Source organism: Pseudorasbora parva, chromosome 2 (genome assembly GCF_024679245.1).
Source record: "Pseudorasbora parva isolate DD20220531a chromosome 2, ASM2467924v1, whole genome shotgun sequence".
NCBI lineage: Eukaryota > Metazoa > Chordata > Actinopteri > Cypriniformes > Gobionidae > Pseudorasbora > Pseudorasbora parva.
Window position 1 is genome coordinate 20173994 of NC_090173.1, and position 25398 is coordinate 20199391.

The following is a 25398-nucleotide window of genomic DNA, read 5'->3' on the forward strand; positions in this document are numbered from 1 at the left end:
GTACCCTTCCTCAGATCTGTGCCTTGATATAATCCTGTCTCAGAGGTCTGCAGACAATTCCTTCAACTTCATGGCTTGGTTTGGGACATACAGTGTTAACCGTGGGACCTTATATAGACAGGTGTGTGCCTTTCCAAATTCATATCTAATCAACTGAAGTTGTAGAAACATCTCAAGGATGATCAGTGGAAACAAACGCACCAGAGCTCAATTCTGAATGTCATGGCAAAGACTGTGAATACAAATGTACATATATTTTTTCCATTTTTTAATACATTTACAAAGATTTCAAAAAAACTTCTTTCACCTTGTCATTATGAGGGATTGTTTGTAGAACTGAGGGAAATAATGAATTTAATACATTTGGAATAAGGCTGTAACAAACTGTGTAAAAACCGAACAAACAAAAAAATCTCTAAATCTTTAATCTCTTAAGTCCTTATTCTCGTTACCTGTCCTGCTTTAGTGTAATGTGAAAAAGCTCTGATGTGGCTCCCCGGTGGAGCAGCACAGTTGTGCTTGAGGGACTCTATTAAGCAGACATTTGTCCCTCCACAGGGGACGTCCATTATTTGGGGGACGTGGGTGTAATGGGCAGCATGAGGCATTGTGCTGCTTGCCTAATGGACGCCCAGTCTTATCAAAGAAAGGCAGGATGAGGCGAACATGGGCCATCGCCACACAAAAGCCACCCCGTCCTCCGTTCATGCATTAACATGGAAATCAGGCGTGGCTGATATGGACTCGTCAGAATCATTTACTTTCTGCGACGCCACCCCCTTCTCCGCGCTTTCTCACTCTCTGCCTCCAGTTCTCCCCCCACGGTCCTTCACATCCTAATTCTGCGCACCAACTTTTTGTGTCACCACCCGCACCCCCCCCAAAGCTGCCAGACATCTCGCTCTTCTAGCCCCCCTTTTACTTTCCCCTTCAAACTTTTTTATATTCGGGTTGGTGGTTCTTTCCTGCTTCGCCGTTGCCCAGGTAACCTCATTCAGACGGAATATAAAGGGACATGAAAAGGGTGGATTGGACAGAGGGCTGGAGAAAATAATGAAGTTTGTCCATATTCAGGCGAAAGCTGAAAGGTCTTCTCGCTCCCATCTCTTCCAGTCCACCAGAAATCTTGAGGTTATTACACTATGTGAAGTAGCTGCGACGAGAGACTCTCGGGTTTCGGTTTGCAACAGGAGAACGGAGCCATTTTAACACTTTGGTCTCCATCCAAGAGTTGCCTGGCGTTGAAGCGACTCCATCGCCGAGGGCTCAACGTGGGTCTCAGGTCTCCATGGTGGTGTCGAATAGATCCGCTGAGCGCTAGAGCTATAAATCATAGCGTTGGATACCGTCCCTGAGGTTTATATGTGGAAAGCTGCGTTTAAATGAGGATTCGGTATTGTGGGCATTGTGACGGGGGTGTTCTGTGTCTGAATGAAGTTGAAATGACCTTTGAACCCCCTGCCCTGACATTGCTGAGTAAGTGGGGGGGATATGGGGAGGCGCTGATAATTAGGGTGAGAAAATGACTGGGTTAAGTGAAGAAAAGATTAAACGATTAAATACCCATTAAGTGTTAATTAGGTCTAACGTGACTCTTATTAAATCTGCGAATGATGTGGCGGCCACAAAATCATCTGGACACTTGAGTCGCACTTACTATTGCATTAGATTAGACAATATAATACAAAACAAGTGTCATAGGCAAACTAATTATGCTTTTTGTAGTTACTTTTAACCAAAGATGAAAGGTGCATGTATTTAAAACGAGAATGGCATATCAATTGGCTTATTATTAAACTTCTTTTCTTGAAAATAAATGCTACTTAGTTTGATAGTTTGTTATCTAATGCAATAATATTCATATTTGTGCCACAGCTAAGTCTTTTTTCAATAACTTTAATATGCACTTATCTAAGCATTATCAACATTTTGCTGGAAAACCTGTTGTTCACAATCTACATGCCCTCTGATGTTGTCTGAATGATCGTTTATACTTTTTTGTGAGTAAAAGGCCCTTTAGTATAATTGTAAAAACGTCCCCCTTCAGATCATGGTATGTCTGTGTTTTTGCGGTGAAATTTGTACTTATTTTTTAAAGTAAACGTAAGAATTACTTTGGTCACACTTTAGATTAGGGTCCAATTCTCACTATTAACTAACTATTAACTATGACTTTCCCTCTCCGTAAACTCTTAATTATTGCTTATTAATAGTTTGTAAGGTAGTTGTTAAGTTTAGGCATTGAGTAGGATTAAGGGACTATGATCATGCAGAATAAGGCATTAATATGTGATTTATAAGTACTAATAAACAGCCAATATCTTAGAAATATGCACCCTAATAAGCAGATCCCAACTCAAATGTTACCATACCATTACTCTTAGTAATAATTCTAGATGAACACTTACTGGACTGAGGCAACTTAGGTTTACTTGATTATAAATTCGTAATTTTATACAAAAATAATGTTAAGATGATTTGATACATCAGGCTTTTGAGGAATGTTTATTTGTTCATCTCTCAATCTTCATTGTATTGCATTGTATATATGTTTTACCCCTTAAAATTAAAAACTACAGTGCTTCATCTTAATAAGAAATACTATTGGGAGATTTATGGTAAAACTTAAACTGATATTTATATGCCTTTTATGCCTGGTACACCGTTATAATGAACTAAATTAACAGACAAATGACAAAATTTCATCTTATTTTTGGTCATATAAATATAAGCAAATACAAGAGAACTGCCATAAAAGCCAGATATATTAAATGTGATACAAAACAAAACAAAAAAACATATATGCAAAACATATATTTTTTCATAGAGTTCGTTTTAAAAGTTCAATAGAACAATATATATATATATATATATATATATATATATATATATATATATATATATATATATATATATATATATTACTATTATTATCATATGTTAGGTTTTACAGGTTAAAGTACAAAAGATGTTTAAAATGGCAGATTGTGTCTCCATATGCTTCCCTCCACCTGCAGCTGAAAAACTCATTTTGTTGTTTCGCACAGATTTTACCTGCGTTTCACTAGTTATCTGTCTATCTTCCTCAGACTGTGACTCCCACTGTAAGAGCCCCAAGGGCAAGATGAAGGTCACCATGAAAAAATACTGCAAAAAAGATTTCGGTAAGTAGCTGTTATTTTGAGACGCCTGCTGTCTTTTAACCTCACGTCACAGACATCTTCCTCTTCTAGGTCTCTCTCTCTATACGTATCCCCCCTCTCTCATAGCGCTGACAGCTTATTCAGAGGCTAAAGGTTTATGTTATAGCATCAAAGCGTGTGAACTCAGCAGGTTTCTCCAGATGGACACGCTCAAACTGCCTCACAGCATCTAGAGGACAAAGGGGACAGCTGGTTCCTGTTCAAAGCAGAGATTTCACAAGTTTAAATACTAATATAGTTAATATAATAAAGGACTTATAGAAGTTCAAGAATGTAGTTGTAGGTTTTAAGTGGCACAACAGATTCTTAAAAATCTGGGCAATGCAGGGTTTTATCGTCTTCTTGAGAATGCTGTAGTCCCACACATGAGAAAGAGATTACAAAGAAGAAAAAAAGAATACAGAAAACTCCACATACACTACATTTCAAATCTTTTTACCTTTATTAAACTAAAGTAGCTCAACTGGTCGAACAAGGGTTAGCTAAGATTAGCTACACTGCAAAATATGCTTTTCTTACTTAGTATTTTTTTCTTGTTTCTAGTCCAAACATCTACAAATTCTTAAAACAAGAAGTATTTACTAGACAAGCAAAGGTAATTGTCTTGTTTTGGGGAAAAATAACTCAAAATTAAGAGAGTTTTTGCTTAAAATAAGCTAAATAATCTGCCAGTGGGGTAAGCGAAATAATATTCAAAACAACATTATTTTACTTACCCCATTGGTAGATTATTTAGCTTATTTTAGACTAGAAACCAGACAAAATACTAAGTAAGAAATTCATTTTTTTGCAGTGTAGTTTTTTAAAAGAAGTCTCGTTTGCTCAGCAAGATGGCATTTATTTAAATAAATAAAAAAACAGTAAAAACTGAAATATGGTGAAATATTACCATTTAAAATGTATTCCTGTGATGCAGGGCTGTATTTTCAGCATCATTACTCCAGTCTTCAGTGTCACATGATCCTTCAGAAATCATTCAGATATGGTTATTTGATGATCAAGAATTGTTATATGGGAAGCTATTTTTGTAAGAAATCATTACCCCCTTTTTTTTTGATTCTTTGATATAGAAATTTAGAAAGAACATAATTTATTTAAAATAGAACTCTTTTGTAATACAATTTATAAATGATTACTGTCAGTTTTGATCGATTTAATGAATTATTTCTGGATAATAGTATTAATTTCCTAAAAAGTATATATATTGACTCCACTTTTGAACTGTTTTATTATAGAACTATTTAAACAGTAACTATATAGTTATACAGGCAAAATGTATACTTTGAATGCAGAAAGTTGTTCTGGATAAAATTGTCTGTTAATTTCATTAATGCACATTAAAAACTATATTTCTTGTACTTTACTTTTTACCAGGGCACACTATGAATATATAAAATATTAAGGCTCTTGCTTGCACATGTGGTAGAGGCCGAATCTGTCTTTGACTGCACACAGGTCCTCTGGCTGTTCGCAGAGATGAGAAAAAGAAAAGATGTTTGATTTCACAGTGTGATATCATAAACTCATTCCTTACTGGCCTCAAGTCTGGAAACACATCTGAGATTTGCGGTGTCCAAGAGTGAGGACTGCACTGCTTCTGCACAAAACACTGCCAAGCTAGAAAGAAAAACTAAAATGAAGAGAGACAGACACATATCTTAAATAGGTGCAGTGCAGACATTTTTTTCTGTCCTTACTGAAACTGGAAAAATTCTAAACAAACTCTAGCTATTTTTACATTCAAAGCGGAGAATTTAACTTTTGTGCATGAATATCACATTATACATGTGCTAATAAAGCAGCGTTTCCATTTCATGTGTTCAAAAGAACAAGCCATCACTTCCTGGGAAATTGAGGCCAAATATCTGAAATATAAATGAATGTTATTGTACTCGGGGAAGCCACTTTGTCTCTTTTATCCTACAGTACATCATACAGTAAATGACTTGTGCCTAAGAGGAAACCCAACAAACACTGTCAGCTTCTCTTGCATTCGGACACCTGGCGTTTGTGAACGCAATCTTGTGAGACGCTTCGGGGAGGTCATTATACTAAATCATTCTGATGACAGACTTTAGCTCAAACGTCTCAGAATGAACAAACCAACATTTGAGATGCTGTGCAATAAAACTGGTCTGCTGGTTAGTCCAGCTATCCAATCACAGCCACTGTTGAGGCAAAGTCATGTGAATAATTTGAACATTTTTCAGTATCAGTTTATGTGAATGCTTTCTTATCAGATAAAAAAAAGTGCCTCAATTGAACGCACAAGTTTTTAATGCACATATTTAGAATTTATGTCTTGTCGTTTCCATCCATTTGATGTCCCAAAATGCACATAAAAACAGATGGATGGAAACTTAGCTATTGTGTCTCAATTTGTATGCCATGTGTCCTAAATAGTATGTGAGAAGTGTGTTGACAATTGTAAGCTAATGGAGCTTTAATTATTTACTTTTTGCATTTACATGCATTACAAGCATTTGACAGACACTTGATCAAAGCAACTTACACTGCATTCATAGTATTCATTTGATCATGTAGTGCTTTCTCTGGGAATCAAACCCATGACCTTGGTGTTGCAGCTATTACCCCTTGTGCAATGAAAAGAGGAGACGCTTCACTTTAAAGGGTTAGTTCACCCAAAAATGTAAATTATGTCATTAATAACTCACGCTAATGTCGTTCCACACCCGCTAACCTCCGTTCATCTTCAGAACACAGTTTAAGATATTTTATATTTAGTCCGAGAGCTTTCTGTCTCTCCATTGAAAACGTATGCACACTTTACTGCCCATGTCCAGAAAGGGAATAAAAACATCATCAAAGTAGTCCATATATGACATTTGTGGATTAGTTCGAATCTTTTGAAGCATCGAAAATACATTTTGGTCCAAAAATAACAAAAACTACGACTTCAGCATTGCCTTCTCTTTTGTGTTTGTTTTCAATGCAGGTTGGACATTAGGGTGAGTCATTAATGACAGTTTTCATTTTTGGGTGAACTTACCCTTTACGTGCAAGAACCTAAAAAGTAATAGTGAAATTAATGTTAATGGACCTTTAGCATATAAACATATATGCTAATGCTTACAACCACATACATAAACAATATGTAACAAGGATGTCTGTATTAAAGGTGCAATATGCAACTTTCCGTCCACTAGAGATCGCCTATTCTAAACAAAGGCGTAGTTTGATGACGCAAAGTTTGAGCGCAGCATCTTGGGACATGTGGTCTTCACCTCACAGCCGGTGGAAAATAGGACTCAGGCAGAAATCATGTTCATGAATATGGTTATTAATGTTACTGTAGTGTAAAGCAGAGCAGGAGCAAGTGTTGTGGAGCTAAAGCCACTGGAGCGATTGTTACACAAATACTCGCCTCGTGAACACCGGGACTTTTATTATGATGGGACGGAACGGGACACAGTCGCCAGGCGCGCGCACTATTTCCGCTTTTCCAGTCATGATTATGAGGTAACGCAGCTCTGCTCATCATATTAGATACATTTAAGTGTGTATAAAATGATGTTATGACGCTACTCTGTGCGTTCGCTCGGCGCTGCTGTGACATGTTCACACTGCTAAAGCGCTTCTGCAAAATAAAACCGAGAGTAACACAGATATGATGCGATTGACAGGCGACTCCCTCAAACGCTATGCTGAGTCCTTGGTTAAAATAGCAATTATACTGCAAAAATACTACATAGAGCACCTTTAAGGGGGAAAAACTGATGACATGATAGCATGCAAATATACTACAGACTCAACAACACTTTCCCATTACCAGTGCATATTTTTTGGGTAGTGCATAGTATCAGCATGTGAATTGTGACATAGCCCCAAAAGGCTTTGTTGCGGTTGAGCCATAGACTGTAAAAAAAATATGGGCATAGTGTCCGTGACGTCACCTATAGGATTCCCATAAGCCGTTCTGAAGCTTAAAGTAGGGGCGAGCTGGGCGTCGCCATCTTGTGAGCGAGTCATTGCGTGTCACTCCCGGATAACAGAAAATGGACAAAAAGGCGGGATGTGCGCGGAGCTGAGGTGACGCAATGACTATAGACGGCAGATAAATGGCTATCCACTTGTAACCACGCCCTTAATTATGCAGAACTTTAAGGCTTTATATAACGTAAACGAATGAGTTATAAAAAAAAATTCACCCCCCTCACAGTTGTCATGAAGATCAAAATTAGCCTTATAAGCCAAAACCACAATTTGTACCAGGCTGTAAACATGTTTTTTTCTGCTTTAAAGTTGAGAATTTTAACATGGGACTCAATGAGATTCTGCTCCCTACTGGAGCCTGTCCCTAGTGGCCAGTTGAAGAATTACAGTTTACATTACTTCCGTATTGGCTTCAAGAGAGATTGCGGGAGGTTGCCGCTTGTGTTGAGCCTTGTTACAATTCCAGATTAATATAGAAGACATATGATTTATGCCTTACATAATGTATACTTCAAATGATAATTTTTAATTTAAACCATAAATTATATGGTAAGCATTAGTTTTGGGGGTAATGCATTACAAATAACAGGTTCCGAATCAGATTATTTTTTATGTAACTAGGTAAAGTAACGCATATTTTTTTACAACAAAATATCTTGAGTTGCTTTTCCAAATAAGAAGAATCAGGAGTAGGAGCAGAGGTGTTGTGTGTCATCATGATGGTTATTGTAGTTCTAGACTAAATCTCACTTTAAAAAAAAATGATTCAGTATTCCTCAAAATGAATAAAAACAGTGAAGCGAAAACTACTGGACGTGTTAATTGCGTTAAAAAAAAGCCTTTACAGTTGCCAAAAAAAAGAAACACTTAAAATAAAACCACTTTTTAAAATTAAAAAACAAACAAGCAAGCCTAGCCCAGGTGAGAAAAGGTAACGCAGAAGTAGCATAATGCATGAAAAGTAACTAAGTAACACAATTAGTTACTTTTTAGAGAGTAATGCAATATTGTAACATTACTTTTAAAAGTAACTTACCCCAGCACTGGTCAGCATTACATTTTACATGTGAAATGTAAAAAACAACTGATCATGTTCTCCAGCATGGTTTGAAAACGATCCAAAGAGTAAAAGCAAAACCATCTGTACAAAGTTTTTCACATGCTCATTGTCACAAATGTGCTTATTTTATCAGTGACCTAAAAGCAAACGTTGCTTTTATGTACAAAACTTAGTTCATTGCCTTAAAACATCCCAGATTGTCAATGTGGTTTCAGAGTTTCGGACCCCAGCGTATATGAAGGCCTCAGTGTGTCTGCAGCATCTAGCACGAACTGAATATGGGACTTTGCGGCTAAAACTGTTGCACAGAGAATTAGGGGTTAAATAAAACACAGAGACACACACGTCCAATTTATCCCAATCACACAGGCCATCTAAAGTGCAATTTCCTCATTAATATAGCACCTTATCTATATTAACATCTCTGTACTTCTCATTACTTTTAAACGGCTCGTTTACAATCCCTCTCTGCTATAAAACTGGTTCCCAAAACATTTTTAGGCATCTCCTGGGGCGAAGTAGATCATATTAATATAGATAATATCCACAGGTTGAAGCAGCAACCACGAAGACTCGCTGAACAATACAATGAAGCAGAGAGAACGAGCTATTAATGGTCATCTGTAGCTGCTATCGTTCAGGCCGTGATATTAAGTTTCATTCGTTTTTCACTCTCAGCCACAAGTGTTTCTTACTCGGAGGTTGCTCTCATAGGGAGGTCATTCATCATGTTGATGTTATATATAGGACAGGTAACATTGGCTAAGCCGAGTGTCCTGACTGCAGTATAAATCTCATTGGGTGGGGGGTGTCCCATTCAACCGACCCCATGTGTGAAAGAGAGACCTGATGATTTTTCTTTTTCAGCTCATAACAGACGATATCAGCTATATTTGCAGGTTTGGCCTACTACAGTTGCCAACTATGATTGCATTTTTTTATCTCTCCCTCAAATCAGATGTTAGACAAAGGTTATTCTAGACAAATTTCGACCTCTGATCATATAACATACAACAGACCAGCGCTCTGCACCCATCAAAGAGGTACAAACTGTCCAGAACTCAGAGGATATTTACACTACTGGTTAGCGCTGCTGCATCCAGCTCTGCGACTCAGTCTTGGCCTTGGTGGAGTTTTAAATCTGTCCAATGCTGGCGGATGAGACAGACAGGGAGGCAAGAAAGAAATACTCCCTGTTGATCCGCTTTTGTTCGGCGTCGCTACGGAGACAGCGGTCCGAAAAGGCTCGCATTCTCCTACTCTCGCATGGGGGGGAGAATGACAATGAATCAAAGAACCGTGTGTGTGTGTGTGTGTGTGTGTGTGGAACTGCTTAGCATTGCCACACACACACGGCGGAGGCAGCAGTCAGTGCCCCGGCATAAGCGGCTGGGCGTAGGGCGTCCCAGCGGGGAGCTCGCAGGAGCTTCAGTGTGGTAATCAGGCGCACTAATTAGATTAGAGGCAGGCTTGTGTACCGCGTGCGAGTCGTGTTCCAGCACACTGGCTGCACACAGAAAACCAGCGGGACACCTGGCAAATCCATGGGACTCTTCCTCTTTTTAAATTCATTTCTCACCCACTCTCAATCAGGAGAAAAATCCCTCACCTTCTAACTCTTTTCTTTCTCTCTTTCACTTCGCATTGTCATTGGAGAGAATACAAGTGGTCTCATCCCATTCAGCCGATCTCATGGAGCTTTGGGGATGGCTTGTCTTGCTGGCCTGTGCCGTGTGGCCTCATGCAAAAGAGGGTTTAACTGGCCAGATTCAACAGGCCCTATAGACATCTTAACATATTCTTATCTTGTGCCTCTTGGCTTGGGGTATGTATAGCCAATTATTCTAATAACATATGGTCAGAATTGTATATATATATATATATATATATATATATATATATATATATATATATATATATATATATATACATAGTCACCGTGAAATCAAAATAGATCATTTAAATTTTTTTAATGGAATAGTGCAGTATTTATTATAATTTATTTATCCATGCACATCATTATTTTTTTTAAATGTATGTGCCGTCATAATCAAAATAACGTCCCCTCACTTTTGCAGTGACATCTCTTCTCTGATGACGTGTTTACTGGCGCGAGGGCAGCCAGTAAACATGTGACCAAAACTCACATGACATCACAGCAATAGTAAACCACGACCATCCAATCAATTCCAGAGTGACAAAATCAAGTCCCGCCCTACATTTAGTCTTGTTTGTGAAGCTGTTTCACTCTAATGTTTGTCACAATAGGGAACAAAAGACTCTTGCTACTTAGTGCTGGGCGGTATGACCAAAAGTTTATATCACAGTATTTTTCTTAATTATATCGGTTTCGCGGTATATGACGTTTTTTTTTTCTTCACATGACTGGGTGTTAACCACATTTTCTATTGATTGAGTGAGAAAATACTGCAGTAGATTGACTAGAATGCCCTATTTTACTGTCATGATGAGTGAATATTGTAGAAAAATTCCACACTTTAGTTAATACAGAGTTTGCAAAATCATGCTGTGGGGAAACCGTGTTTGATTTCAATCCGCAAACAAAGATTTAACACAGAAATAAAAAGATAAAAAGAGCTGAATTCGAAATCACCCTATAACCATTATTTGAGGGGACAGCCATTTGTAGTGGTGTCCAAAACCATAGTGGACGTTATTGAGTGCACTCATTTAGCCGATGTACACACAACGGCTGTCCGACTTCACGCACACACACGCACCGACTTCACAGCTTGCGATCTCAGCTGTGCCCTCACAACAGTGAAAAGGGACCCCGTCCTCTATAAACAGTTGCGCTGCACCGAGTTCGAGCGTTGTTTAAATGACATATACCGGACTAGCAATTTCGTCAAAATTCATATCATAACAAAAATAAATACCGGTATTCTGTATGAACCGGTATATTGCGCAGTGCTATCGCTACTTCTGTTTAATGCCGACTTTAACCAGTTTTTGTCTTGAGCAGTAGCCTATTGTCCTGAGGTGTTTATAAATACAAACATTCCATGTAGTCAATCAGTTAATACGAGCTCATAAAGGCAACATGCATGGGATGTCAAACCACAGGTGAAAACATTTCATGTCACCGACCCTTTGTTCCGAGAAATTAAATGTTTTGAATAAGAACATTTCATTGCTCAAATTAATCTCTATATTTGTCGCTCTTTTGGAGTTCACAGGACTTGGAAACATTTCATTTTTTTTCGTCTATGTTTATACATTTAATTTATATCAACGTTGTCAACCTAAAATATGTTAGGAGAAACTATAAAATAGATAGATAGCATTTAAATGATCTATCATTTAGATCATTTGGTTATGAGGAGGATTTTGGAAGATTGTGATCGAGCTGATATTGAAAAATTAGTGGATGTAAATTAAATTTAACATTTAGTCCTATAAGCTCTGAAAGTGCAACGTTTGAGCAATAAAAAAATCATAATTTTTCATTTCTCATTGTTTTTATATAAAAGTAACTGGTATCTTGGTAAATCTAAGCACTCTGAGACACTGAAACTCTAGGAGACACGCATCTTTAGTTTAATGGTGTCTTTCTTTTTCTCCTTTTAATTCCATTGCTGACTCAGAGAATATGTCTACTAAAGAGATCTCCTTTCTTTTTCCTATTTGCTCATCCTATTTCCTATTTCTCTGCATCATGGTCAGAAACAAAGTTAATCTACTAACACACAAAAACAAAATCTTTTATTTGCTGAAGAAAATAGTCTTTCTTAATACCTGGACGAATCTGGAAAGCGTTTACCACCCGCATGGCGTATCTGAGGCTCAGTATTGGACAGGAAATGTGCCAGTTTGGCAAGGTGCGATGAAACCAGTGCCAGTGATCACAGCATTAAAGCATCGTGCAGAGAGAGGAAAAGATTTGATATATTATAGTGACACGCTCTCAATATAAGCTCCCTTTATGCAGCATGTGTAAAATAAACAGTGATGACATCTCTTTTAATATATTTTCAGCACAAAGCATTTAGGTCGGTTCTCTTCGTGTTTGTTTGAAAACTACAGAATATATGCAATGCGATATACACACTGCTATTTGGTTGCTAGCTTATTCTGTGTAGTTGCCCGGAGGTGGCTACAGTATGTGGTTGCTTAGGTGTTCTGTGTGGTTTCGAGGATGTTATGTAGTTGCTTTGCTAAAGTGTATTAAGTTGTTGCTATGATGTTGCTAAGGTGTTCTGTGTGGAGGCCAGGATGATGCTAAGTTTCTGACATATTCTGTGTGATTTTAGTTGGTTACTTTGTGGATGTTAACGTATTCTGTGTTGTGTTGCCAGGATGTGGTTGCTAAGGTGTTCTATACAGTACATTTCAAGTAACTTGAGTTATGTAATCCGATTACTTTTTTTAAATAACACATTACAACTAATGCAAGTTAAAGGGTTAGTTCACGCAAAAATGAAATTGATTTTATTAACTCCTCACCCTAATGTCATTCCACACCCGTAAGACCTCCGTTCATCTTCAGAACACAGTTTAGGATATATTTTATTTAGTCCCTATTTTTAGTTCCTCATCTATGCACACTATACTGTCCATGTCCAGGAATAAAGGGAATAAAAACATAATCAAAGTAGTCCATAAGGGACATCCGTTAGTTCATTAGAATCTCTTGAAGCATCGAAAATACATTTAGGTCCAAGAATAGCAAAAACTACGACTTTATTCAGCATTGTGTTCTCTTCCAGTTTGGTTTTCAATCCTCAAATAAATATTCAAACGGTTATGAATCAGCATATTGATTCATGTTTCGGATCGCCAATGTCATGTGATTTCAGCAGTTTGACACACCGAATCAGCTTTGTAAAACTTTCATTTTTTAAAGTTTATTCAACTCTTTAACATGAAAAAAGTTGAGAAAACTCAAAAATGGTCTGCAGTAGGGTGCCTTAAACTTTTTTTTTTTCGCCAATTGTTTTTTTTTTTAACAGTGTAGGCATTTGCTTTATTTTCCCGTGTCCTATTCTTCAGTGATCCAGAATTGCAGAACAGCTGAAATGTTTGTTTTAACTGCGCCCTCTACTGTACAGGTGTGACATTGCAGTTCCTTTAGCATGAGTCTTATTCATTTCACTTTGGGTGTGAAAGTGCTTACATTTGCCAAAAATATTACTTTTTTAATTAAAAAACAAAAAAGCAAACCCCCCAACATAAAAGAACAATGCATTATTTTCTATAAAAAGTAAATAAGCAATGCAATCAGTTACTTTTGTACTTTTACTTTAAACTTACTTTTGTTAAAAAGGGAGTAATGCAATACTGTAATGCATATTTTTAAAAGTCACTTTCCCCAACACTGCTTCTAGGTGATCACAAGGACAATGCTATGTGGTTGCTAACATATTCTCAGTGGTTTTGAGGTTGCCAGGGTGTTCTGTATAGTTTCTAAGTGGATACTTTTGGGATCAAGCACAAAGATTTAATGAAGTGTATGCCATATAGGCCTGGTTTCACAGACGGGGCTTAGATTAAGCCAGGATTAGGCCATTAAAGTAACATTCATAAACATGCCTTAGAAAAAAAAAACAATACTGGTGTGCATCTTGAGACAAAATAATGACAGAAACTTAATTTTAGATATTCCAGTGCAAGCTGCTTTCAGTTCAAACATGCATTTCAGTCCGGGACTATTTTAAGGCTTTCCTGTGAAAACAGGGAACGGAGTTCTCGCTTTTAAAATGGAACTTTTTTGCCCATTTTATCAGACAACCCCAAAATTCGCACTTCTAACACAAACGAGCCACAATTTAGCAAACACCACTGAGTCAAAGCATTTGTTTTCAGCCTTTTTAAATAAGCTCAACAACACATTTTGAGTCAGGTCTCGGCTCGCTGCCGTCTCCCGCTGTGAAGAAGCGAGAGCAGGTCAAGAGCGGGACCCGGAGCAGGATTCTCACGCTGCTCTTGGACCGGGCACCGCCGGCCAGGCTCAGATAGCTCATGAGGTCGAAACACATCCGCAATTCTTCTGGCACCTTCTCTGTGGCTGGGATGATAAACAGTGGCCCCCCTCCGCTCTCAGCCGCACTACCCTCCGCACACCCTTCTTTTCTTTTTATCTCTTGTTATTTGGATGGCGAAGCGGGCTCCGGCCCAGAGAAACACAGGCGATGAATGGAGGGGCTGTGGGAGTGCGTTCTCTCAAATTGGGTGCAATTTGCTCGCAGCCTCCCCCCCTGCTGCTCAATTGGGACATTCCATTCAGCGATGGGGGCGATCCTTGCCTCCCTCTCTAAAGAGAGTGTTCACATTCAAGAGTGCAAAGAAAGAGCGCTAGGAAAGAAAGAGCACTTCCTGTGTCATTTTCGCACAATGCTGTAATGGCATATTTCTTAAACATGATGTGCCACTGGTTCACGGGTTACTGGCCGCAGGGTGTGTGTGAGTGTTTCAGGGCAGCACAGCGATGCCTCCTCGCTACACATCGGGTCCATGCTAAATGCGTAATCGAGGTCTTTCCCCCCCTGGGCGTCCTCCCCGTGTGAAACCACTTCACGTCAAGTACAGATTAGCTCGCAATCTGCGAGTCTGATGATGGTTAAAATGCATGACCCGAGGGGATTTCTGCCGACTGGGTTTGTTAGCGGTTGCCACATGGGCTGGATGTTAACATCTGACGTAGAACTTTTGCGGTTTGCTCCATTGTTACCAAATGTCCAAAAGACTCAGAACACATAAAAAAAATTGTTGTTTTGTATAAATAAACATTAAAATATTTTTCTAGTAAAAGTTTAAATGCATAATTATTGGTTTTTAGTTAAACTAATATTATTCTGATATAATTTTCAATTGATTTAAAAAAAAAGATTTTTAACAATTAATAAGAACAATTGTTCAAGATCAAGTTTATACTTTTATTTTATTTTTGTACATTTTTCAATGTACAATGTAAATTTTTCTAGGCTTTTTAGGTTGTGTTTGTTGGGCACAGTATAACATGTCTTAATACTTCTTTTTTAAACGCTGTATTTTTCTTGACCTTTATTCCACATCGCTGTCTCCACTGTCCTTTGAACGGCTCGTCTGCTTCCTGCTTCTATGAAGCCCATCCCTCTGATATCCATCCCAATGGTCTTAGATTGGTTAGATGGCCAAGTGTAGTTTCCTGTATTTTTATTGGCTGAAGTGCCAAGCACAGGTTGCCGGAAACATCACGCCCCTTCCCATCACGGGCAGAAGTCACATCTGCGGTGACTAGCAAGGTTTTATGATGGCACCAACCCAGGAAGAAGCTTGTTGTAGTCCAAACCGGCCATTTTTGTAGGCAATAAACCGCAATGGTAGGCAAATGAACACAACTTTATGAATGCATCTGATTGATAAACCGTGCACACTTATTTCAATGTTGTGGTTATTTCAGCTAACAGTTTGTATATGTGCTTCGTACATTCGGACACAGAAAAATGTGTCATTAAACTTTTGACACTTGCGCTATGTTCTCACGCCGTCCATACAATAAATGCATATCCTTGAGTGACTGTGACTTTCTAATCTAATTAAGGCCATTTCAAAGGTGGCCTAAATTACCATTTAAAATCATTCAAACTATAGAACTGTATTTTCATATTTACAAGTAAAGCTTCATATAGGCTACTTTCTATTATGTAATTCGCAGGATCTCTGAGAGAGGACTCAAAGTGTTAACGGGTCTATTGACAAAAGGAGAGGAGGTGATAACAGTCCAAACGATAGGCAGGGACAAGGCACAATGACAGGCAAGCTGAGGGAATGGCTTTTGAGACCAGCCCAGGGTGTGAACAGGCTGGTGAGCTGTGGTGGGGAAGTGAAGCACCGGGCCTTTGGAGTCAGACAGGAACACACAACACACGTGGATACAGGAGATACAGGAGACCCAACACTAACAAGACAAGGCAGAGAGAAGAAACAAATGCTTTCCAGTAACTAAAGAAACTACTACTACTAGCAAACAAACTATAAGAGCACAATGAATAACAGACTGGCAAAACATGAGGGAGAGAGCACACATAAAGGGAGCAGAGAACATGAGAAACAGGTGAACACACTCAGACAAACGAGGAGCGGAGAAAGAGTTTCAACCTTAAGGGAAACCTTAATAAACACATGCAAATTCACACAAACACACTCAGACAAACGAGGAGCAGAGAACATAGGGGCTGCTTTCCAATTCACACACTATGATATTGGTGCACTATTTTTTGCCGCAGCATTAATTGGGGGAATTGGTGATCCTCTGCCCATCTTGACTTATGAGAGACACTGCCACTCTGAGAGGCTCTTTTTATACCCAATCAGAGTTGCCAGTTTATCAAATAAGTTGCAAATTTGTCCTCCAGCGGTTCCTTATATGTACATTTAAATTTTCCGGCCTCTTATTGCTACCCATCCTAACTTACTTTGAATGTGTAGCACTCATGAAATCCAAAATGATCCAATATTTGACATGACATTTGAAAATGTCTGAGTTTCAACATCTGACATGTTTTCTATATTCTATTGTAAATAAAATACAAGTTAAAGATTTGTAAATTATTGCATTCTTTTTTAATTCACAATTTGCACACTGTCCCAACTTTTTGGGAATCGGGTTTGTACATCAGCTGTGCATGTTATTGCGGAGCAATGTGGGATTGAATGAGTGCAATTGATAACTTTCTCTACGGTTTTGGACACCACTACAAATGGTTGTCCCTTCAAATAATGCCCTATTTGAAGGTATAGGGGGTGATTTCAAAATCAGTCAATGACTAAACAAGAGAGTGTGGTAATTGGAAACAAGGCAAGAACAGGGGGGAGCAAATGGCCAGCACAAACCAGGACAGAGCCATGTGTTCAAACACAACACAAACAAAGACAAGACTGACAGAACTCTCAGAGAAGAACCCTGACTGTAATAATTAGTTTGGTTATTACAGTTTTCAGAGATATGTGGAGTAATATACTTAGTTGCCTTGTATACTCATTCAACAAGAATTGTCTGATAATCTCAGAATCTCCTTTTTTTCCCTCCATTGTGCATCTGCTGTTGTCTTCAGTGAAATGTCTTCAAATTTCAGTGTGATGTGTTGAAATGACAGATCCACTATTGTATGTGTGTGTTAGCTGTGGTAGCCTAAGTTTTATCTACCCCAGAATTCTATTTTTGGGTGATAAAGTTTAACACCATTTATATTTACTGTACTGTGTACTATACATGTACTATTAACTGTTTTTGGCCCGCCTGTTGTGATATTCTGGCCAATGTGACCCCCGAGCCCAAACAAGTTCCCCACCCCTGTCTTCAAGTCACATAAAAGCTAAAAGTTTCACACAAAAGATAATGACGAGAACGGAATGGGCAGGTCTCCATCTTTTCCGTTTTATCAGTATCAGGAGATGGAAGGAAAGAGTTTCTATGACAACTTCCATTGTGGTCAAACATCACTTTAATATACTGTGGTTTTACCAAATGACACTACGGTAACTGTCACTGTAGTTCCCAACAGGTTTTACTTCAGGACAACAAACAATGACTAAAATCTAGTCCCAAAACTACTTATCTTAGAATATATATATATATATATACTAAATAAATAAATGATATTATATATATATATAATTTATTTAATTATTACATAATTAAATATATTTAAATTTAAATATATATCTACATATAATCCATTATGAATTTTGTGTGTGTGTCCAGATAGATAGATAGATTAGACAGACAGACAGACAGACAGACAGACAGGCAGGCAGGCAGGCAGGCAGGCAGGCAAGCAGACAGACAGACAGACAGACAGACAGACAGACAGACAGATAGATAGATAGATAGATAGATAGATAGATAGATAGATAGATAGATAGATAGATAGATAGATAGATTTTTCTCTGCTGTTCACTAAACAATTATTATAACACACACATTTTAGGGTCTGAATTAAAAGTGTCCTCATGTTGCTGTTTCCTGATTTTTTCATCTGTGTGTTTCTCTCTGCAGCGGTCCAGATTCACGTACTAAAAGGAGAAAAGGCTGGCGAATGGTGGAAATTCACCATCAACATCATATCCGTCTATAAGCAGGGCGGACACCGCATTCGCAGAGGAGACCAGCTCCTGTGGGTCCGCGCTAAAGACGTGGCCTGCAAGTGCCACAAAATTAAACCCGGAAGGAAGTACCTGCTCATGGGCTCGGACGACGACGACTCCCGCGGTCAGAGCGGCGTGGTGGCGGACAAGGGCAGCCTGCTCATCCCGTGGAAGGACCTGTGGGCCCGCCGGCTTCGGAAATTCCAGCAGCGTGACAAGAGGGGCAAGTGCTAGAGGGGAAAAACAGAGAGAACGAAGAACAGGAGAAAAGGAAAGACAAAATAATGAACCGAGCAGGTCGATTGATCAGAACTGTGGTGAAGGACAACCACTTGTGCAGTTTTGCCTTCCGTCGTTTAGCATTTTTTGTTTGTTTTTTTGTTCCCATCAAGATTTTATTTTTTCATATCTTCAATTTTGCAGAATTTGCACCTACTATTAAGTATACATATATGTAAAGTCGTTTATGTGTGATCTGGTGTCTCGATGATTTCTGACTTTTTCCACAAATCTAGAAAGAAACAAGCTACTGAGTCAATCTACAGGAACGTTTCACTTCAGAAGAAGGGTGTTGGCGGTCGACATTTCAAAAGTACAAAAGTCTGAGGGCACATTCAATATCTGGATTTAAAACCTGCAATTAGACATAGTTGCAGAAATGTAAAACACAGAAGAATTTAAATGGCAATTTTTTATCTTCAAATATATTATTAAAAATCATTTGACCTGTGGTGCACATTTGATGTAGCGGTCCCATATCCCATAAAATAAGTGCAAAAAATGTTAGTCCTCAGACTTTTGTGCCCCATTGTACATTATTTAGTGTTTTTACGAGAAGGCAGCATGCGTGATTATGTTAAAACCATTTAAAAAAAAACTGTTAAGCAACACATGCCAAAATTAGATATAACATCCTTGACCTTCCCCTCAGATAGAAAATCTGTTGACAATACCTCACTGTTGCTGTTCAGAAGAATTGTGATTGGTTCAAATTTTGCATGACATCATCATGATTATTTGGTGCCAAAAGCTATGCTGATCATTTTGGCCTTTGATACTTTGCTAACTGTGGTGATCTTAAAAGCGTGAAGTCTACCTTAGATCTAGTTGTAGTGAGTTTAGTTGTAAAAATAGATTTATTATTTTTTAACCACTTTTTGATTTGAGGAAAAAAAGCATATTTTTCATTATGAACAAGTTCCCTCTTCACTATAGGTCACAACTGTAAGCTGAATCCTATTATATTATTTCCCAGATATTGATCATGTAATCACAAAATTCCCATTAAGAGAGAGCAGAGAAGCTTAATGTCCTTCAGCGTGTCAAGACGACTAGAGTTTTTAATGTTCTAGATACTAAATTTGAGTCCCACTTGCTAAGGGTTAGTGATACAGTGATCGAGGATATAACGAAACAATGAAGTCAAGCCTGATCGGTCTTCATGGCTATGTTGACCAGTGAATGCAAACGCAAGGTTACATCCTACCAAAATAAATCTGATAAAATGGCTCTTATTATTTAGGGAAACAAACAACTTTCTGTCTTATCACTTCTGTGGTACCTTTCTTTGCTCTGGTACTTTACTAAGGTGATATGCTCTACTGTTTTTGTATAGTTGTATAGTTTTTTGTACAATATTTAGTAGATTATATTCACATGCAATTAACCATTTTTTATGCCATGAATATTCTGAAAAGGAATTTTAGATTTTCTTTGTTTACATGATTTGATAGTTTAGAGAGAGGGTTGTACTATGTCTATGTGACATGAACACACACACACACACACACACACACACACACACACACACACACACACACACACACACACACACACACACACACACACACACACACACACACACACACACACACACACACACACTCTTTATCATTCAGTCAGTGTCCAGGCTGAATCCCTGACAACGAATATGAACTGAAAGTCAGCAACTATGGTTTATTAAAACTCACAGATGGTGTGGTTCGTTGGAGACTCTCTGACCTCACTAGTAGACTTTGACCAGTTTTCCAGACATTTTGGAAAATGACTCAGAACAGAAAAATTTTTTTTTTTTTTTTTTTTTTGATGAAGACATTTACAATGTTCATGGTCCTCCTGTATATGATGTTTTACTGTGTACTTTGCAAAAGCTGTGTATTGTCCCGTAATGCATACTAATATATTATGATTCTCATAAATGAACATATTTAATGATACATGAACTCACATGGTGGTGTGTTTATTTTTGGCCAAATATGATTTTATGCATTTCATTTTTGAGTACAGACACAATGAGAAAAAAAGTCTACAAATAGCAGCAAAATAAATTCTGAGCTGCAGTTATTTTATTGTATATATTTATAAATGTGTCTGCAACTTATACACCCCAATATTGTTCATATGAATGGGCCTTGTTAATAACTATAATTATATAAGAATTATTTTACTATAACCATAGTTATTGATATTATATTGAAATAATTATATCATTTATTATTTAACATAATATAATTATATATACACATATATAAACAATACAAAATAAAATATTTATATTATTAAATACTTATATTATTTAACTTATAATATTATTTAGTGTGTGTATAAAAAAATACTCCTTTATTTTATTAGTAATAATAGAGAATCATTACATATACACGTGTATACACACGTAATACAGTATAATATTATATAATATGTAATATTTCATTTTTATTTACTAATAATAGAAAATCGTAAAACTTTAAAATGTCGCAGTTATTTTGTTCCATCATGGCCAGAAAGAGACTACACAGAGGAGCACTCTGGGCTAATTTAACAGTACCAACTAAATAACAATAAAAATGATCATTTTAACAACGCCAAAAGCCAGAATAGTAAGCCAAGTTAAACACAACCAAATACGTCAAGTGCTGTAACGATGGAGGGCCCGTTAAATGCAAAGCAAAGAGTTAGTGTGAACAATAAATGTCAAATGGAAGTAAAATACAGTTCTGTTTTTGCGACAAAAACCCAGCAGCAGACGCGATAAGCTGCATCATCATTTACTTTGGCTCTCTGGACCTCAATAAAGAGCAGCACCCATCAGAAGGGCTTCGGCATGTAAATGTCAGGGCCCGTGTATTTCAGCTTCTAATATCAAACAGGTAAAACAGACCACTGGTAACAGGTTGGGCACTTGGTGGTTCTTCTTATTTAAATAAAAACCAAGACAAGAATATTCTCCAATATCAGGTTAGCAAAAGTACAAAGCCATCTTTCTTAACAAGGAAGTAAAGTGGTGGATGTATGTGAATACACTGATAAAGTTACATCAGTCAGTGTTAGGACAACAGATAGCGACAGAGCATCATTTTAAACATATGACTAAATGGAAAGTGTACATTTCCAATAATTTAGGGTGATATTCTAATGGAAGAACCGGCTAAATGCAAACTCCCCAGCCTGCTCTCAAAACATTTATCTTAGACACACTCCCACCATTGTGTCTCTGTTAACAGCCATCAGGCACCTCCTAAAACAACGGCTTCCGGAAAGTCTGCAAGTGTGTGTAGGGCTGAAAAAAGGTCAAATTCAGGTCACCCCAAGACACATGATGGCTACATCAGCCCAAGCACCAAAGAGCGCATCCCGTCCTCAGAGCATCAGATGGGCCGTGTGCTGCTGGGATGGGACGGACGGGTTAACGCTGTTTGTCTGGAGCTTCTGAAGGAAAATGACTCCTTAAGAACCCTCATTAAACTTCTTGAGGCTAGTCAACATTGCCCATTTACTGTAGATCGCTTTCATTTGTGGAATGAAGGAGAAATGTTTAATTTGGTATAATGTATTATGAAGAATCTTTCCCTTTCTCTCTCAAATAAAGCCATCATGACGACACAAAATGGCAGAATTTCAAAATACTTTAGCAGAAGTACAGACAACCTGATGAGTTCAAACAGAAGTAACATAAGAATATGCAGAATCTCGTTGAGCCTCATGTTAAAATGGCCAAATTTACAGCAGAAAAAAAAGTACCATATATCCGTGCTCATAGCCGTGTTTTATCAAAAATAAAACCAAGCTAGAAAGAATGAGGGATTACGTCACAAGGTTTTCACCCCACATTGCGTTACGGAAAGGTGCTGCAATATTAGAGGATACGCGTCCATGGTTACTTCGGCAGCAAGACCGAAAGAGCAGTTTGAGATTTGTTTGCATTTTTGCGATATGGCGCAGATTCTTGGCGGGGTTTTTAATAGCTGTGTTCCAGGCAGGTTTTTGACCTGTACCTATGACCCATAAGTTACAACTTCAAACCACGACTCACGACTTTGTAGCGTTTCAGGCAAAGTCCCGCCAAACTGCTAGCCTGACAAGCCAGACTCACATCAAGATGTTTGGTCTGGAAACTCACCATAGACAGGGCTCAATCCGAGGGGCGGGATAAACGGTTGTCTTTCAAACTCCCTCTGCACACGATAGGATAGCGCTAAAACCAACCAGAGCAACGAAGGTGAAGCAGAGCTCGCTGACTGATTAAACATTCGCCGTATCCGGTCGGCAAAACTCCGAACACATCTTCCCTTTTTAAGAATGACTTCAGTGCCGTTCTTTGTTCTTTTCTCAGAGAAAAGCTTAACTCCAAGTCTTCCAGAGTCGCGGTCAGAGCTGATTCGAAATACCACTGTATGCCAGCTTCTGTGTTTACTAGAAGCACGCAAACGCAATTCGGCCGTCATCATTATGGCCCTGCCCGCCGACTCTATACACGATGTGATTGGCCCGGCAAGAGTTAGGCGAATACAGCTCAGAAGGGTATTGAGAGTTGCTAGACGACACTCGCGGGCAGATTAAATTGGCTGCTGCTAGGGTGCGTCTAGATTTCTAGGCTACCAAACTGCATTAGTGCGAGGAATTGATGAAGCTAGCAAGGGCGGACTCGGACTGTACGGGGCTTAATGCTCATTTACAATAATTTCTATCGCCAAAGGTGCAGTTTATTTGAGGGAACCGGAGGAGGAAAAAAAATAGCGCATAAGGCAAGAGAAGCTGTCATACCTTTAATTTTACATTATATTACGCTATTTTACGAGTACATCAATGTAGTATGAGTTCACGTGTGGGAAGTCACAGGGTTGACTGCAGTTCCAGTGCACTTTCATGGGTAGAAGATTGGAAAAACACGGGTTACGGGTTGCCTGGAACGCGGCATTAGTCTCTCCCGATAGAGCACATTTCCTTTCGCTTCACTCTTTTTAATATCTCCCCAAGAAACTGCGTCATATCGCAAATATTCAAACAACTCTCAAGCTGCTCTCTCAGTCTCAGTCAAAGTAACTATAGCAACGGATGCGTATCCTCCTAATATAGCGCCGCCAACCTGAAATGCAACACGGAATGAACATTCTCACCTTCTCATTCTCTATTGACAGATCAGAATCAATAAGGCCAAAGATTTCCTGTTTGATATACCTCAAATTAATTATATCTGTTTAACCACTATCTACATAAGAGACAAATTCCCAAAGGACTGTTTGAGATGAAGCGGTTTTCGGTGGGGACGCACGCACACACAACTGCCTGGAGCTCGAACAGAGTCTGAACAATTTGTAAAATAGGTGCTGATGTTTTCTAGACTGGGTAAACCTGGAAAGTCTGGAAACCTGTCCATTCATTTCTACTGCTTCTGTTACACATTTACAGCAACCAATCACATACTGGCTTATCCACCTGGTGCGCTACTGGCGGGTTTAACACGATGACGGATAGAGAAGTGATGGGTCGTTGCCTGTTGATCACACCTCTTGTGGTCTGATTGGTTGAAGGACTATCCAATTGCATACAGAGTCATTTGAATAAAGCTTGTTGATCACGCCTCTTGTGCAGTAGAAAATACAGAGCAGACTCCCCAGACTAATGTTTAATCTTAAATTGAGCTGGTCTGGTGATAGCCAGACAAGTGTTTATATACAAGTCACATATTTAAGGTCCAAATAACTACATACGGCTAAAAAAAAAAAAACTGTTAAAACTACATTTCGGGACACAACAGTAGTATTTTTTAAACTTTTGGTGGATTTGCTCGACCGTCACAATCGCTTTAAGCAGAGTGATAAAAACGGTGAAATGGTTACAGTGCTGTTATCACTAGAATAATGTTTCTAGCACGGCTGGAAAAGGCTCTCAGCCAATCAGATTCGAGAACCAGAAAGAACTGTTGTATAAATTAAAATAACTACTCGCTCTTAATTATTTATTTTTATGATACAAAAACAATGTATATGCAAATGTAGGCAGTCCAGGAATTAAGTTTACCTAGCTGGGACGTTCACTCCAGCACATACTCATGCAAGGCAGCAGGCCATCAACCCTCATTAAACCTCATACAAATGTTGCATGCAGTCGGGTTCCTGTTTAAAAACCAAACCAAACAGTCGCAATGCTTTTCTGGTGTCTTGTCTCGTGAGCATCAGGGTTCAGCGTTTTCTTGTTGCCGGTTTGGAAACAAAGCAAATACACATTGAGCATGTGCACTTCCCAGTTCTCCTTCTCCCACCCCTCTAATTCTCCCCGTCTCTCGCTCTCTCTTCTCTCACGTCGTTTTCACAGAATGGCCCAAAGCCCTTGAGAATTGCTCCATGAGAAACAAATGCCCAGGCGCCTTAATGGAGTCCAAATCAGAGCAGGATTCAAAGAGGTGCTCAATATCAAGAGCTTCACCCAGCCACACACACACATACACATACACACAAAATAGGGGCCCAAGTGTTTGACACCTACGCCCTTGGCATTTCTCTCTGTCCTTTTCCCTTATTCCTTTCACTCATTCTCTCCATTTCCCCCCTCTCTTTCAGTACTAATTTCTGGCTTACGAGACACGGGCACAAAGCCGCCTCTTATGTGCATAAGAGTGGCTGGGATTCCTCACCGTGCGCAGGAATGTGAGGTTGGGTTCCTTTTATCTCATTAACATTTCCATACAGGATTAAGCCACTTGGCCCTCAGGACCTGCATGTTTTATATATATATGTATATATGTATGTATATATATATAGCATATATATATAGCAGACATTCTCTGGGATAGCAATGCTCTCGCCGGCTGCCAGT

The 25398-nt window shown here is 38.6% G+C and overlaps 1 protein-coding gene across 3 annotated transcripts in view; it reads left to right on the plus strand.

The window, feature by feature from the left end:
* The window catches only part of ntn1b (netrin 1b), an 80642-nt gene extending 60407 nt beyond the window's left edge, over positions 1-20235 (plus strand). For all 3 annotated transcript variants that reach the window (XM_067459045.1, XM_067459061.1, XM_067459053.1), the window contains 2 exons: positions 3090-3164; positions 18218-20235. In XM_067459045.1, coding sequence (XP_067315146.1) covers positions 3090-3164; positions 18218-18540 — 398 coding nt within the window. In that variant the 3' untranslated portion in view covers positions 18541-20235. The remainder of the gene's footprint in view (positions 1-3089; positions 3165-18217) is intronic.
* The last annotated feature ends 5163 nt before the right edge of the window (positions 20236-25398 follow it).